A 17,243-nucleotide genomic window follows, 5' to 3' on the forward strand; every position below is an offset into this window, starting at 1 on the left:
AAGTCTATAATGTCAGAGGACCAAGGTACCAGCCAAGGATTTCTCGAACTCAGACTACGACAAAGGAAGATGACCCTCTCCATCCACTTAGATTCGATCAGCGGACTGCAAGCTCAATTAGAAATCTACCGACAAAAAGAAAAAGCATGGCAAGAAGAGCGTACCATATTACTCTCATATCAAAAGAAACTAGCTCTAGCTGGTAACCATCTCAAGAAGATCGCCTTAGAGAATTCCACCTTATCCAAACAGCTTAATGAGCTTCAGGAACAAAAGCAACAGCAGCAACAAGTATATGATGATACCAATTCCAAGGCACAGATTGCCTTGGATTCCGAGCGAAAGAAACACGATGAGGCAACAAAGGAACTGGAAAAACTTGGAGAAAAATTGAAGGAAAAAGATGAACAGCTTGAAAATAGCCAAAAGTCAACGATAGTTTTAACCCGAGCAATACAAACGATGAGTACTGGGCATGAATCTGAGATCCCTGACATACCATCACCTGCCATTCTAGGAGCCTATGTAGAAACAGCAAAGAATCAATTGAATAGCAAGTTAGAGGCTGCAAACATTGAAAAAGGTGAGAGGAAGAAGAAGAAAAACATATATCAAAGTCCAGGGACCAGATCGGGTCTCCAAGAGAAGTATATTTGGCTATTGCTGTTGTTGCTTTTGCTATTATGTTGTCATGCTATTATTTTAAAAAACAAAAAACAAAAAAAGCAGCAAAGCAAACAAAGCGAAAAATGTGGCAGTTTTCTGTGTGTGTAATATGAATAACGATGCTGATGAATGGAGGAATTTTGGGAAATAGTAAAAAAGCTGGAAGAAAGAGTCGAACAGCTTAAAGGTGAATTGAAAAAGGGTAAAGTTTTATATCAAAAAAAGAAAGGGTTGTTGCTATAGACATATATGTATATTGCTACTGTTATTGCTGTTATTATTATTATTGGGGGAATTCCAATACTGAAATGTGGGATTTGCCTTTCCACATAGTCCGGAAAAACAAATCAAATCGTAGCAATGATGCTAGTGGGGTAGCCAATGCATGCGATGCAACCATTGTGAATACAGGTCTGGAGGAAATAATGGCTGATGCAGAACAAGCAAATCTGGACAGCTCAATCCCACCTGATCTATTACAAACCTTGGAAAAATTGAGAAGCCACCTGTTATCTCAGACTGACACCATTACCAAAGAAAAAGAAAACAATCAAAAGGCAATTGAGACAAACCAGAGAGGTAAGGGCTGATAAATATGCTCGGAAAAAAGGCGACGACCAAAGAAATAACGACAACAACAACAAAACGAAAAAAAAATCCGGCTGAAAAAAATGGGAGTACATAGATTTCAAACGTCAAACGACACAGCTACAAATGGCTATAAACACTCTCTCAGAAGAAAAGGATGCGCTCGCAAATGAAAAGGATCGCCTGGAAAATGCATTAGAGTCAAAGTCAGGGTTCGAAGAGAAAGCAAAGGAACTTGAATTACAACTAGAAGAAACTGAGAAGAAAAGAAAAGAAAAGGAAGAGAGTTTGGCAACCTTGAGCCAAGAACATCAATCTCTTCTGGCCAAATTGTCTCATATCAAAGAAAACCTGATGCCACGTTTGGAAGCCGATAAACAGCTAAGATACAAAGTCGAAGAGCTCACAGCGGAGCTCCAGGCAACACATCATGATCTTGAAAAAGCCAGAGCTGATATGGTGATGCGTGATAATGAGATGGCTGAACGCATGGCTCAAAAAGAACACAAAATTGGCCAACTTCAGATCTGGATAGAAGAAGTTCAAAGCAAACGAGAGGAATTCGAGGCTATGGCTATGCAGGTTGATGCTGAGCGCAGTCAGCTCGAAGATAGGCTTCAATACACAGAGCTTGAACTGGCAAGACTTAAAAAGCAGTTGATGGAAGAAAACGAAGAAAACGAATCTGAGCGTGCTAGCTTAGCAAATCTTCAGACAGTTCTTGAAGAATTCCAGGCTAGTATGTTTGACTTTATTATTATCGTTTTTTTTATGTGTTTGAGTGGGTGTATATGGGAGGTGGCAATGGCTCATTATATTCATCTTTCTTATATCTATAAAGCTAAAGATGCTGAGATCAGAGCTGCTGTGGAACACATTGAACGACAACTCGAAAGCGCCAAGATTTCACTGGCAGAATATCAGTCTAGGGCCCAGGTTGCAGAGGTAAGAAGCATATCAACAAACCAAGAAAGAAAACTGGTGCAGATCCATTTCTTTAAAGATTAAAGTTATATTTTGATGTAATTTGATGTAAAACTATTGTGTGCATAGGCTTCTTTAGAACAGTACCAGCATGATGTAGCTAAAGCTCAACGTTATGAGCAAGAAATTAAGGAGAAGGGTCTCTTAATTGGAAAATTGAGACACGAAGGTAATTAATTTTAATAAAAATGAAAAAGATGAAAATGAAACAGCAAGGAAACTTATAAGAGTCATAATTATAATTTTAAATAAATATTAACAAACTCTATACATAGCAATTATCCTTAATGAACATCTTGTGGAAGCCATGCGCAGACTTAAAGAAGAGTCAAGTGAAAACAATGTAGACAGGTATGCAGTAACATGAACAAATAGTGGTGTAAAAAAAAAAGCTTAATATTAACATTCTTTAATGACTTGCAGGCAACTTGTGACCAGTCTTTTGGTCGGCTTTTTGATAGCTCCTCGAGGTGACCGTAAACGATATGATATCTTGACAATTCTTGCTAGTGTATTACAATTGAGCACCGAGCAAAAGGAACAGATTGGATTGATACGAAGCACTGGCCTGCCGCGCTCATCTTCGTCTAGTTCAGTTACCAGCTGGCAGAACCCCCGCCATTCAATCCACGAGGATGAACCTAAAGAAGTATGGAATTTGTTTTCTGGTTTTCTTGCTGCTTATCTTTTAACATTTCAATGCTTATTTTGATTTTGTATTTTTTCGATCAGTCTTTTACAGATGCATGGATTTCTTTCCTACTCAAGGAATCAAACACACATGCCCGTTCAAGGCAGGAATCTCCTGAAATCACTCAAGATATCTAAAAAAATTAATAAAATACAAATATATATACACCACACACACACAAACACGAAAATTATTTGTCTAATCATCCTAGTGGCTCTTCACTAGGCAGATAACACAGTCAGAGTGACACTGAACGCTCGTTGGCTAGGATATTCTGGCGGAATAAAAAAAAGTACAGCATGAATATGCTGAGCGGTAAAACAATACATTAGTCCATCTTTTGCTGATCAGCCAATCACCGTACATATTTCACTGACTCACGGGGGATACATGCCCAACCATGCTAAAACTTAACCACTATATGAACCATTGACTCCTTCAACTATTTAGCACCAACACCCCCTTCTCTTTCGCTCTCTTATAACTTTTTTTCTCTCTTTATCTTACTAATGTCCCGTACACTCTACGACAAAGTCTGGGATGACCATGTCATCGATAGCCAGGAAGACGGCACTTGTCTGATCTACATCGATAGACATCTTGTTCATGAAGTCACCAGCCCTCAAGCCTTTGAAGGTCTTCGTAATGCCAGCAGACGTGTTCGTCGTCCTGACTGTACTCTCGCAACTGTGGACCACAACATTCCCACCACCACACGCAAGAAGTTCAAGAGCATCACTACTTTTATTGACGAGGCTGATTCGCGAACCCAGTGCGAGACTCTCGAAACAAACGTCAAGGAGTTTGAGCTGACCTACTTTGGAATGGAAGACAGTCGTCAGGGTATTGTCCACGTTATCGGTCCCGAGCAGGGTTTCACACTTCCCGGCACCACTGTTGTGTGTGGCGATTCCCACACTTCCACTCACGGAGCCTTCGGTGCTCTTGCTTTTGGTATCGGTACTTCTGAGGTCGAGCACGTTCTGGCCACCCAGACCCTTTTGCAGAAGAAGTCCAAGAACATGCGTGTTTGCGTTGAAGGTGAATTGACACCTGGTGTCACTAGCAAGGATGTAGCTTTGCATGTTATTGGTCTTATTGGTACCGCAGGTGGAACTGGATGCGTTATCGAGTTTTGTGGATCTGCCATTGCCTCGTTGTCTATGGAAGCCCGTATGTCGATCTGCAACATGTCTATTGAAGGTGGCGCTCGTGCAGGCATGATCGCACCTGATGAGATTACATTCGAGTACCTCCGTGGAAGACCTCTTGCTCCCGAAGGCGCCGAGTGGGACAAGGCCGTTCAGTACTGGAAATCCCTCAAGTCTGATCCCAACGCCAAGTATGATATTGATGTTAAGATTGCAGCTTCAGATATTGCTCCCACCATCACTTGGGGAACAAGTCCTCAAGATGTCGCTCCCATCACTGCCAATGTCCCTGATCCCTCCAGTGTCTCGGATCCCGCTCGCAAGGCTGCTATGGAACGTGCCCTGGAATACATCGGCTTGGTTCCCAACACTCCCTTGGAAGAGGTTAAGATCGACAAGGCATTCATCGGAAGTTGCACAAACTCTCGTATTGAGGATCTCCGTAGTGCAGCCAGCATTGTCAAGGGTAAACATATTGCTGACTGGGTCTACGCCATGGTTGTTCCCGGTTCAGGCTTGGTGAAGCGTCAAGCAGAGCGTGAGGGTTTGGATAAGGTGTTCACTGATGCTGGTTTTGATTGGAGAGAGGCCGGTTGTTCGATGTGTCTCGGTATGAACCCTGATCAGTTGAGCCCTGGAGAGAGATGTGCCAGTACCAGCAACCGTAACTTTGAGGGCAGACAAGGTGCCGGTGGCCGTACTCATCTTATGAGCCCTGCCATGGCTGCCGCTGCCGCTATTCGTGGCTACCTTACTGATGTCCGCAAGTTCTCTTCCACTCCCATGGTTCCCCGCAGTCCTCCTCCAAAGTTCCAGACCATCCAGCCAAAGGTCGAGGATGAAGCTGCCCACAAGCAAGCTGCCGACCAGGCCGATCCTGTCACTGACTGTCCTCCTGCTGGTAGTCCCGTCAACAAGGGTGCTCCTGTCGCAAGCGCCATGCCTGCGTTTACCACACTTAAGGGTGTTGCTGCTCCTCTGGCCATCTCCAACGTCGACACTGACATGATTATTCCCAAGCAGTTCCTCAAGACCATCAAGCGCACTGGTCTCGGCAGCGCTTTGTTCTATGGCCTTCGTTATGATCCTGCCACTGGTGCTGAAAAGCCTGATTTTGTTCTCAATCAACCCGCCTACCGCTCATCAAAGATCCTGGTCTGTACTGGTCCCAACTTTGGCTGCGGTAGTTCCCGCGAGCATGCTCCTTGGGCTTTTAACGATTTTGGTATTCGCTGTATTATTGCCACAAGTTTTGCCGACATTTTCTTCAACAACTGCTTTAAGAACGGCATGTTGCCAATCATTCTTTCCCAGGAGCAGGTCGATACCCTCGCCAAGTATGCCACACAGAAGGCTGAGATTGAAGTTGATCTTGTTCATCAGAAGATTAGATACCCCGGTGGTGAGATTCCTTTTGATGTCGAGGAATTCCGCAAGCATTGTTTGGTGAATGGTTTGGATGACATTGGTCTTACTATGCAGAAGGATAGCGCGATTGAGAAGTTCGAAGCCAAGCGTACTTCTACCTGGCCCTGGTTGGACGGCAAGGCATACAAGGGAAAGGCTACCAAGGTCACTGCTATTGGATCAGCTTCTCAGCCCGCTAAAAAGTTGGATTGGTAGAATCCTTCAATTTATCATATATATATATAACTCTATATATAAAAAATATACTTCATTATCCTCTTAATCCTTTCCATATTAAACAATAAATCAAATCCTGTAAATTTCTGTTCATATCTTACACAACCAAGTCTTTCTTTCCTTTTTGAGAAACAATGTTCTTTTCTATTTGTGGGGATGTGCGTTTAGTATACAGAAATTGTGCATATTTGTGGCGAATATATATATATCATAGGAGGCTTGGAAACTTTGTATTAAAAGATGAATTTTCCTTTTTAGCTTTTATCTCCACACTTGCTCACCTAATATATATAGCCAATAAGCTATGGCTATTACTCCTTATTATTTGCTCTTTGAAATGATGAGATCTATAGATTGAATATCCTTTAAATACCATCATTACAACATATACTTTGTTGTATTTTTAAAGCTTAAACTATTGATCAAACATCTTCTGATCACAAATGATACTCTTTTTCTTTCAAGGTGACAATTATTTCTTCATTAAGCTAAAAAAAACCTTGCGTGGTTTTATCAGCTATGAAAAATTACATCGGTAACACATAGAGCTCTATTTTAACCACCACAAACTTTCCAGATCTTGTGCACGCTTACAAGATCAAGTAATATTTATGCTGTAGTCAATCATTAATTAAATATCACTGTTTAATTGTATCTATCCAAAAACACGCCTATACGCAACCAATCAAAATTAGTTTATTAAATTCTCTACGTGGTTTAAAAGAAAATACGCCTTTAATGGGTACTGAATAAAAAAAACATGGTCAATGCGAAAAGAATACTATTAATTTTACGTGACATAGCTGACAAACTAACATAGACACGCTATGATTACCAAAAGATCTCTTATAATTTAAAAGTATATACTTGAAAGAAAAAGTAAGAGAGAATGAACTGTCTAATAAAATAAACAGTGAATATCATCTACAAAGAAGTGGCGGCATAGAATCTAAAGCAATCAATTATGTTTTTATAATGGTATATATATAATAGATATATAATAGATATACTACAGTGCTACTCATTTACTATAGCTTTTGGAAATAGAGACGCTGTACCATGTTGTACATCTATGATTAAAGCCACTTTTTTCACCAAAGATTTGTTGGGTACTTTTAAAAACTATTCTATTAGCTACTATGCTGTACAACAGGTGCTTATATTTTTTATATTGAAGGTACAAGAGCGGGGTTCTCTTACAGATTAGATAGATCATAAACAAACCCCTGCGTAAAGTATGATCTTTCAGGATTTTTATTAAAGGTAAGACACACACACACAACAAAAAAGGGTATTTAAACCAAATAATGTTCACGGAGCTTCTGGATCAACGCACTTCCTTTTTCTCTTGCCATTTTATCAATGTACCATTCACACGAAGCTGACAGAGAATACCCTATTGGAACCATCTTTGATACTCTTTTCGAGATCGAAACAAGTGTACCAGGCGATCGAAAGATATACATTGATTATGAACATCCAGAAACCTACCTGACACGCGAAACTTTGAAAAGAGATATCCTTCTTTTCGCACAAGGACTAAAAGATGAATACTCATTTAAGCAAGGCGATATTATGGCTATATGTTCTCCTAATCATGTAAGTATGAAATATAAAGAGTAATTGCACATACACATACATATATATAATATGCCTTGTATAACAGGTTGACTGGGCAGTTGCTCTCCAAGCTCCGCCGATTTTAGGTAATCAAAGCAAAGTGCCAAATTTAACAATACTTTTAACTGACAAAGTAATATACTTTAATAGGCGCGGTTTCTGCATGCGTTGTTGCTGGAGAAGGGAATCACAACGTCGTAGAAGACATGCTACTTGCCAAACCAAAGCTTATAATAGCTCACGAGGAAACGCTTGAGGCAGTAAAACGGGCAGCAAAGAAACTTGGTTTGAAAGATGAAGACATCCTTGTATTTGGCAATAAGACTATCGATGGGATCAAACCATTCCGTACTACTCTAATGAACCACTCAAGCTTAGCTATACCAATTAAGCCTTCGTTGGAATATCTCACCACAGAGCCAGCATATATCTATTACACTTCAGGAACTTCAGGGACAAAGAAAATGGTGACAATTACGTAAGAAATATTAACTGCATCAGACCCCTTACTTTGAACTCATCTTTTATCATTTCTTAGACATACTAATATAGTAGCAGCAATGTACTCAAGAGACTATTGGCTAAAGCCAGATGCACGATATCTGTCATATGCTAGTAACGCCCACTCAACTGCTATGGTTATAGCCATGAATGTCTGTATCAAGGAAGGGACTGAAACATACCTTATGAAAAACTTTTCACTTAAAGAATACTGCGTGGCTATTCAAAAGTACAAAATTCAATTTACCATCATCCAACCATGGGTTGCTGCTGCTCTAGCAAGAGAACCATTTGTAGAAGATTATGATCTTTCTTCTATACTCGTCGCCTTTTCAGCAGGATCACCTTTGGATACTGTTACTATATCTCGGTTTATGAAACGTCACAAATTTCCATTACTTAGTGGGTTTGGAATGACAGAGATTATCTCGGGTCTGAAACTATGCAATGAGGCTGCAAAAAGAGGTAATGGATTGACTCTAATAAAAGTAAGAAGATATTTATACTTACAGCTTGAGAGTAGGTTCTGTCGGTAGATTGTGTCCTAATTTTACGGCAAAAATTATTAATGAAAATGGAGAAGGTAAATATTATTCTATGCTAATTTATGACTCAGTCTACACTTTACTTAGGGCTTATGTTTTGTATATAACTAGAGATTATGAATGGAACTATGGGTGAGCTATGCCTAAGAGGTCCAGTGGTTACACCTGTGAGTAGCTACACTCGAATCTAGTATATATATATATATATATATATTAATTTTGGCTGTATTATTCTACAGGGTTATTACAACAACCCCAAAGCCACTGAAGCTGCGATAGATAAGGATGGATTTTTCCATTGTGGGGATTTTTTCAGAGTTGATGAAGATGGATTCTTTTATTTCATTTCGCGTATTAAAGACATAATCAAGTACTATGGTTACCAGGTATGCTATCACAGATCATTATTAATATCATACGCTTTGACTTACATGCTTTCGTTGACTCTTTTAGATCAGTCCGTCTATTATAGAAGATATTTTGGTAGGAAGAAAAGAATACTTGTTATTATTCTGTAAGCTAATTGTTCTGTAAACATTGTGTAGATTACACATCCGGATGTGTCTGAATGCTGTGTAGTAGGTCACTATAGTGAAGAGCTCTTTACAGAACTTCCAAAGGCCTTTGTCGTCCTCAGATCAGCTCAAGCAAACAAACCAACAGAGGAGGAGCTTATTTCCTACACAAATAATCAGCTCCCAAACCAAATGCATATCAGAGGAGGACTTGTATTTCTTGATTCTCTCCCAAGGTCATCTTTAGGAAAGGTCCAACGTAACAGTCTTCGGCATCAGATAGGACAGGAAACCCTTACAATGATCCAAAGTCAATAATATATTCAGCTTTATTGCTGCACTTTTTGTAATACTGTGTGTAGTATGCCGTTAAATATTTCTATATGTACAATTAAAAGAAATAACAGTACTACTATATCCACATCAAACTGTCAAGTGCATTTTCGTTATAATATTTTATTAAAACAATGTTCACTAAATTTGACGGAGACATTCGTTAAATTAAGCTGTGTTTCGCAGAGTGTATTTCATTTAAAAAAAAAGCTGCCATTTATAAAATAATAAAGAAAAGGGAAAAGCGAAGGTAAAATATTCTTATTTATATGTCCTACCCAGTTTCAATACTCTCACCTCCTCAGCCCTGCCACCCCTCTAATAATCAGGACCCGCAACACTGATACCAGCCTGCTACATGTTCTTGGTTGCATAATTAGCAAAATATGGGAAGTACACTTTCGTCTGGTATTTGATGAAGTGCCTTTCATACTGATGTCTGAAGAAAGAACTGGTGTTTTTATCACCTGATCTGTATACCATCACATCTCGCTATACTTACAAGTATTATGTTGTTTCATTGAAATGAATACATACCTTGGAGTTCAATACAACAACAAATAGCTTTTCAAATTATAATAATAATGCAGGATGGTATATGTGTTTATAGCTATGCATATCCAATTCTCATTTACTTTTTTGTTAACAAATACAGGTGGAGTCCCTTTCTTGAATAAACTTCCCGCTTTGGATCATCTTCAATCTATATCAAAGTATTAGTAACCTGGTAAATAATATTTAACCAAATTACCTCTTTCAAAATAAACTTTTTGCGTAACATCTGGAAGAACCGTTTGTCTGCATTTCTTCTTTTCATATAACTCAAGTAGATCACTGTCTCTTTTGTTGACAAAAGTACAAGTGTGTCTACAAGTGGCTGAAACGCAATCTCAAGATAGACACAGTCTGAAGCTAGAATCACATCTGAAAGAGGCATTATAGATTCTGGCAAAGGAGTTCCCCTATTGAACGTGTAGGTGGAAATTAGTGTTGAATTCACAAAATGCGAGAAAAAGAAGAAATCATATAGATATATAATGAAAACAGGACGTGTAGACTGTGATGGACACTGAACTTTACGAAATGCAGTATATACGATTCCGTTTCTTAAACCGGTTTTGTTACTGTGTTTTATCCTACCAATCTAGGATTTGAGCGTCCACTTTTCTTTCAAGTCCGTTTAATAAGATGTTTTGTTTCATCAATTCCATCATTGGGCTTAATAGATAAATGTTAGTTTTCCTGCATATTTAGCCTATTATTTATAGCCTACATCTGGTCGGTTAAGGTCATGTGTTGAACCCCAGGAAAAGCAGAGGCCACAGCAAGACCGACCAGACCAGTTCCACTACCTAAATCTAATATCCGTTTCCCATCAAAGAATGTATCTGATTGGGATTTCTTCCAGAGTAAGTACTCGATCATAATGTCAGCTGCCTCCCAGGTTTTTCCACCACAGCCGCCGCTCAGGTCTTGTTGGAGGTGGATAGGGTTGAGTAAACTATCATATGAGATGTCAGAGACACCAGTTTCGACTTCAGGTTTGCGAGCATCCATTTGAGTTGATTCAAATGGATTACAATTTGATTGATTATCGAATTCATGGTTGCTAGAGATTGAATGATTCCCAGTAGAAGTTGATTGTTTGAGATCCGGAATTGCCATTGTGATGATTAATAATTGGATGATTAGGATAGCAACAAATGTCCAAGTAATGTAGAGTTTTTGTTGTTATAAAAGCAGTCCTCTGAAACACCAATCTTGATATGAATGTACAAAGTCGGCCAATAATTTTCCATATATGTTTAGTCAGGGACAAACTGGGTCTTTTAAACTAGCATAAAATAGTTGAGCAGTAATCGGTTTGTAGTTATGGTTACTTGTATATATAATAATAATAATAATAATAATAATAATAATAATAAAGAGTTGATTTAATGCACCATAAGCGATAGATCTGCACTCTTTTGTTCTCGCCATTTCATACTTTATTTCACAAAGTAGAGCCTAAGGTTGTAATATAAAGTAAAATATTTGATAGCTATTATTACTATCTGGCAAAATCCAGTAATATTACTTTCGCATTTTTGGGTATCTTTCTATTTATTAATGGCAGTGTTAATGGCCTGATTATCCGTATCAGATTGACCACAAACAATTAAGACGGACAAGAATTACATGACTATATTGTAACCCAGGTGCAATTACTCAATGCTGAACTATATTTGTAAGAAAGATGAAGACCTTTTATGAATCATAGTGCTCATGATTTTACTAAAAGCTATTCCATCCTGTAGATATTAATTATTTCTTCTTATAGATAGGCACTTAAATCATAATATATAATATACATATAGTTGAATTATCTCCTATCATTATTTACAGAATTTACGATTTGTAACTAACCCCATAGTCATTTCTTTAGTTTTCGATTGGCTATCTTATTTATATATACCTATGTTTCTTTTACTATAAAGGATACTCTTTAGAATTTCACAAATTTAGTTCTTCTTTTAATATGCCAACTTTCGAATTGTTTTCTATATTCATTTTTTCCCTCACTAATTATAGTTGTTCAAGGTACGATTCTGTCGTTACAAGTTGTTGCTTTTAATAAATGTATCTATACATATTTTATATTAAGTTATTATTGTAGCTTTGCTGTTCAATTTAGAATTGGAAGTTTCTCTTGATGTAATAGGAATTCTCGCTGGTAATTCTTCCCCTACTTTGCTTTGTTGATTTAAGGATAAAGGGAGAGATCAAAAGACCCAAAATATCCGAGTAATTGGATAGACTGTATACAGAATCTAACAGCAAATGTCATAAAAGAAAAGTTCATGTATTGTGATATGTGTTGATTATATTATTGATGGTTGTGGTAATTTAGGTTGGACAGAATAAATGAAGATTAATATATTGTGCATATGTATTATTGTTCTTTAATATTTATATATACTCAAGAAGGGCATAAAACTATATTTATAAGCATGACAGGTTTGACAAGAGATACAAGAGATACAAGAAAATAAAAAAGTGAGTAATTCATAGGACTGATGTGCACACAAATACATGTATGCATGCATGCGAGTGTGTCAAAAAAAAGTAATGTAAAGTGATATGTGTGTATATCTGAGCGGCGTAATAGTGGTAGTAATAATGACAGTATAAGATATTTCAAGTAGAATAGAATATGGTGGCAATATAAAGGGCTGAAAGGATATACTGGGGCATATATAGAAAATAATTGAGCTTGAAGAATATAAGAGCATAGTATTAAATTTCGGGCAAACATGATTTGGCTTATGCTTAGGGGTAAAGTAAAATCAAAGGTCGAAAGCCTTTGAAACAAATAAAAAAAAACAATTAGCCTTTGATAAACCTTTTTATTAGGTAGGAAGAAAGAAAATCACCCCTATAATTAGATTCGCTATTTCATTTTCTTCTAAATATCCTCTTGGTATACAGTTAACAAATCAAATTTCTTACTTACAAAAGCCATTCATAGGAAAGCAGACAAAAGCGGGTGGTTATTGAGCATATAGTCAGATTTTGCTGAAGTGTATATAAGATAATAAATTCTTGATATCTGAGGATTACTCCAGATTAAACAGCATTGTCCATTCGTCTGAAGTACTTTCTGGAAGAGATGGAGTAGGCGATGGAGTAGGCGAAGGTTCTGGATTAGGATTAGGGCGTGGGTTCTGAGGTCTTGGTTTTCTGAGGTTGATACCAAACAGTCTGTTAGAACGCATAGTCGAAGATTCTTTATAAGCTTTTGCTAAGAAGAAGTGATCTGAGGATTGAGGCATTTTTGTAAGAACAGAGTTGGTGATACGCAGTATATAAGGTAGAATAGGAAAAATGTGTACACACACACATATATATATATGCGTGTGTGTGTATGTGTGTATATGTGTGTGTGTTTATATATGTATTTATTCAGTAATACACTTTACAAAAGCCTATGTACGTATATAAATATAAATATATATCCTTTTATAATATTATATATAAAAAATAAAAAGAATTATAGGGTCTAAATTATAAACGTTACAGAAAGTCAAATATATACATATATAAATATGAGATAATAAGATGAGAATAACGGGCGCGTCGGTGGCCAGTATTGTCTAACGCGATTCTTTCGGTTTTACACAAATGAAGCTGATAATAAAGACTGGGGTTTTTTTTATGAATAGACAAGAGTAAAAATAGAGGTGCATAGCCTGATTTATATAGGCGTCGATGGCAATAACAAGGGACGTATCCAGGGCTCTGGTAACATACATGGTGCTCATTTTGGGCAAACAAATATCTTATGGCTGGAAATATATGAGAAAATAAGTTTGAATTATATCCAAGATATGCAAGCAGATATACTATATACATATATATATATATATATATATGTGTGTGTGTGTGATTTGCCTTGAACATGTACAATAAGTAAGTACTCATACCCTTATTGCATATGCAAAAAGATTATAAATATATATATATTATAGTTAGCGTTCATTTTTAGTAATGATTTAAGGGGATTAGGTTAGCTCTATTATAAGCATAAAGTTCTTGACAGAATCGAAGTTAAACGATTAATCTAATATGCCAAGAATTTTTTTTTTCACATATAGAATTTCGCAACTCGGTTTGTGAGTGTTGTATATAGCTACCAAATCTCTTTTTGTATACAATCCGCTTCCCCGGACTCGAAAAGTTAGTGACAATCGAGTACATGATTTTATTTGTTATGCCATATATATATATAAGGAGATCTAGAGCCCAGTATTCCGAGAATGAATCGTAACAAAGAAAAGTAATCAATGTCAGGCCATTCAGGGCTCGCCGTCTCCACGCGCTTGTATTATACTAGAATAAGATATGAGGTGTTCCATATATCTGTACTACTAGTTAGCTCTAGATGTATTCTCTTAAGGGATTATAATGACAAAATAATTTCATGCCTAAATTTGTTGTACTGTGCTTAAAATACTAATAGTATATTACATAATTTCAATATTACTACCATAGGCTTCACACAACTGAGCAATCACTGGTAAAGAAAAATAATAATAATGTATAAGAGACATTACTACTAATTTTGTTGGTGTTGTGATTGTTTTAAACTCTAAATTCCATTGTCAAGTTGTAGCTGACCTGGCTGATATACTTACATTTATGTACTTCAAAGTTTCGAGCATAAGTACACAAGGATAAGCACTGGGGATACTCCAGCCTCCAGCCCAACGAAATATTAAAAAAAAATATGCCTCTTGTTCTTCCCCTCTTTCCCCCCTTCTTCCCCTTGTTCGACTTAAAAAAAATCTCTTACTCGCACATAGGCTCCTAAGACACATGCTGTAATTTTCTCAAAGCAGCAACAAATCTCAAACAATTCTTTCCAAAGATGCCTGCTCAATATTATCAATGAGCTCTTACAATATTTCCCCTACTTACTTAATATAGTCTATCCCCGGCATATTCTCGTTCCCTCCTTTTATGGTGAATTACACAGTATAATACTGCTGATTACTAAACTACTGTAGTTAGATTTTTACAATTAAACAATTGCTAGATGTCAACCTAGGAATGATAGGTTTATACATGTCAGAAACATCTCTTAAAACAGTGTCTCCAATACTATTTAATTCTAAAATTGTACAGATTAGCATGATTTACGGGACTTTGTTACATACTTTTGCCTCTTTTACACAATCTCTTTTTGGAACCCTTATGCGTGGGGAGATCCGATCGTATTATGTACGATGTACTACAGATATGGCATTAACAATCCAGAATATCATATCCCCGGAGTTTCTCTCTTTAGCTTTCAGCACAAATCCATGTACTATTTTTCTGTTTTATTTTTGGAATTTTACGATAGCTATTCGTGAAGGTATTCTAATAAACAGATTTGTGCGGAACTATCCTTGAAATAATACAGTGCTTATGTGTCTTTTTCTAAAAGGTCCTTTTATATATATATTATTTCCCCAGCTTCTCAATTAAGATGTTTCTAAGCCTATAAGGGAAACTACTTTGTATTATATATACTTTTTCTAATAGGCACAATAATAGGAAATGAATTGCGCACATCTTAATTACAATACAATCCTAGAAGCACAAGTCTTCTGTAGAGTATTTATTATACCATAAGTATTTATGTTTATTAGTCATCCTCAATCTATCTAACCTAAAGTACTGATAGTCCATGGTATTCTTATAATATTTCTCAATGCAATGTTTAAATAATTCCTCGAACATTTAGCTCCATTAAACTTTATATTTTATAACATTTTGATACTATTAAGCACTGAGGTATAGGTCCAGAATGAAGACAATTATATATCCGCGCAGCTCAATTCACTGTATCAAAGTGTGGTGCTCTTATAAGTATATGTACCTGGAGATGACTTTGGTCTCGTGGAACATATTCCAAACCGTTCTGTCAAGCCCACGATCATATTTTGTCTCATGATTTGTTGTGGTTGATACTATTATATTGTTAGCTCAAATGAGATAAAATTCTATACATAAATATTGTCCTCTGATTGTTCTTGAAGTTTATTGTGTTTTTAACAATACTTAAATTTATGGCGCCTAGATGGTGGCTGGTATATAAATTATAGCCATATATTTTCTATATACACGGATAAGCAATCTTCCTTTAGAAACTATTTCCTACTTTTTTTCTGTCAATTATATTCTTGGAAAAAAAAACTATTGGTTTATGTGGTGTGTTATAACCTCAAAACAATCACAACGTTTTTTTTGTATTATAGCAATGAGCTTTGCTTTGAATGAATCTATACGAGTACCTAATAATCATTCAGAGCAACGATGCTAATATTATTAATATGTAATGGCGGTGATAATGGATACTCTTTAGTAATGCCTGAATAGTTTAACTGAATAAATCCGAGGGGATATAAAGCTATATGTTATGCTTTAAGTATTAAGATATTGAGTATGGCTACAAATATCCGATTTATTTTAGATTTCCATTTTTTTAACATTGAGAAAATTGTTCGTTCGAATGGAATGCAATGGGATTTAGGTTGGTAACGCCAAAAAAAGGCGATACTGATATATCACACCCCTTGTGCCATTATATTCTTCTAAAAGCGTATGTAAATTGACGATTTTATTGAGAATATGTTTTATTTATTTATTTTTACATTTGAGCATCGAGTGACAGTATGTCTTTAGTCTATATATACATAAATATATTTTATGTGCATGTTTATGTGCAGTATATGCACGCTTTGCTTGTGGCTTGAGAAGAACATACATAATAAGAGAAAAATTGTCCGTTAGACCCAAAAAACAAATAAAGAAATAAAAGCTAGCTAGCTAGATAGATAGATAGAAAAGGGGAGACATTCTGTTTGCATGTTTGTTTCTTCTATTTGGTCTGGTTTTTGAACCATGTGGTAACAAGGCGGGTCGAGTAAAACAGTGAATGAAAACAGAAAGGCGAGATCTAGTGGCAATATATGTATGTCTGTTCGATGCCACTTCACTCCCCCCTCTTTTTTTTTCTACCTCTTGTGTATGTATGTATATATTCTTTAAAAGATATAATGTGCTTATTATCCTTGTGTGATAAATACATTCCTGATAGTGTATCTTTAAAAGGCTTTACATCTTGAACAGCTTCTATTAACAAAGTAAATCGTGTGTGTGTGTGTGTGTTTATAGATTATGAGGAGAAGTATCTCTTCTTCGTTCCTTTTCTCCTACTTAAATTTTATTTAAAATTAAAATAAATTGTTCTGGCTATTCGATCAATCGTGTTTATTTAGATGCTGAATCGAAAAAATGCAGATGAAGACACAAGAATCGATCATAATTCTCGTACATATAAAAACGGATAACAGGTACAAAAATAAATACTCGATATGTATTAATATTGAGGAGAAACGAATTGCTACTATATATTTAGTAAATATTGTTGGCCTTACTCTAACTGGCGTTCTTGGCACACCGCACGTTTGATATAGAT

General features: G+C 36.5%; 5 protein-coding genes across 5 annotated transcripts; 3 read left to right on the forward strand and 2 right to left on the reverse strand.

Annotated features, from left to right (window-relative positions):
• Positions 1-1,902: 1,902 nt before the first annotated feature.
• On the forward strand, positions 1,903-3,100 carry PHYBLDRAFT_121519 (hypothetical protein). The gene is made up of 6 exons (XM_018428806.1): positions 1,903-1,993; positions 2,096-2,199; positions 2,308-2,407; positions 2,514-2,589; positions 2,662-2,887; positions 2,971-3,100. The coding sequence occupies exons 1-6, from the start codon at positions 1,915-1,917 to the stop codon at positions 3,064-3,066; spliced, it is 681 nt and encodes a 226-aa protein (XP_018297924.1). The 5' UTR covers positions 1,903-1,914; the 3' UTR covers positions 3,067-3,100.
• Positions 3,101-3,406: 306 nt separating this feature from the next.
• On the forward strand, positions 3,407-5,986 carry leuB/leu1 (Isopropylmalate isomerase). Its single transcript, XM_018428807.1, has one exon. The coding sequence runs from the start codon at positions 3,439-3,441 to the stop codon at positions 5,701-5,703; it is 2,265 nt and encodes a 754-aa protein (XP_018297925.1). The 5' UTR covers positions 3,407-3,438; the 3' UTR covers positions 5,704-5,986.
• Positions 5,987-7,071: 1,085 nt separating this feature from the next.
• PHYBLDRAFT_35373 (hypothetical protein) lies at positions 7,072-9,502 on the forward strand. Its single transcript, XM_018440051.1, has 9 exons — positions 7,072-7,323; positions 7,391-7,430; positions 7,495-7,822; positions 7,883-8,310; positions 8,369-8,428; positions 8,502-8,557; positions 8,630-8,776; positions 8,844-8,873; positions 8,936-9,502. The coding sequence occupies exons 1-9, from the start codon at positions 7,087-7,089 to the stop codon at positions 9,221-9,223; spliced, it is 1,614 nt and encodes a 537-aa protein (XP_018297926.1). The 5' UTR covers positions 7,072-7,086; the 3' UTR covers positions 9,224-9,502.
• Positions 9,503-9,869: 367 nt separating this feature from the next.
• On the reverse strand, positions 9,870-10,795 carry PHYBLDRAFT_105709 (hypothetical protein; the record flags this gene model as incomplete). Its single annotated transcript, XM_018427916.1, has 4 exons — positions 9,870-9,941; positions 9,990-10,200; positions 10,379-10,456; positions 10,512-10,795. 4 exons carry the CDS (start codon positions 10,793-10,795, stop codon positions 9,870-9,872), a joined length of 645 nt encoding a protein of 214 aa, XP_018297927.1.
• Positions 10,796-12,740: 1,945 nt separating this feature from the next.
• On the reverse strand, positions 12,741-13,050 carry PHYBLDRAFT_139901 (hypothetical protein; the record flags this gene model as incomplete). The annotated part of the gene is made up of 2 exons (XM_018430302.1): positions 12,741-12,793; positions 12,876-13,050. 2 exons carry the CDS (start codon positions 13,048-13,050, stop codon positions 12,741-12,743), a joined length of 228 nt encoding a protein of 75 aa, XP_018297928.1.
• Positions 13,051-17,243: the final 4,193 nt, after the last annotated feature.

The sequence above is a fragment of the Phycomyces blakesleeanus genome, assembly GCF_001638985.1.
Source record: "Phycomyces blakesleeanus NRRL 1555(-) unplaced genomic scaffold PHYBLscaffold_2, whole genome shotgun sequence".
Classification (NCBI taxonomy): Eukaryota; Fungi; Mucoromycota; class Mucoromycetes; order Mucorales; family Phycomycetaceae; genus Phycomyces; species Phycomyces blakesleeanus.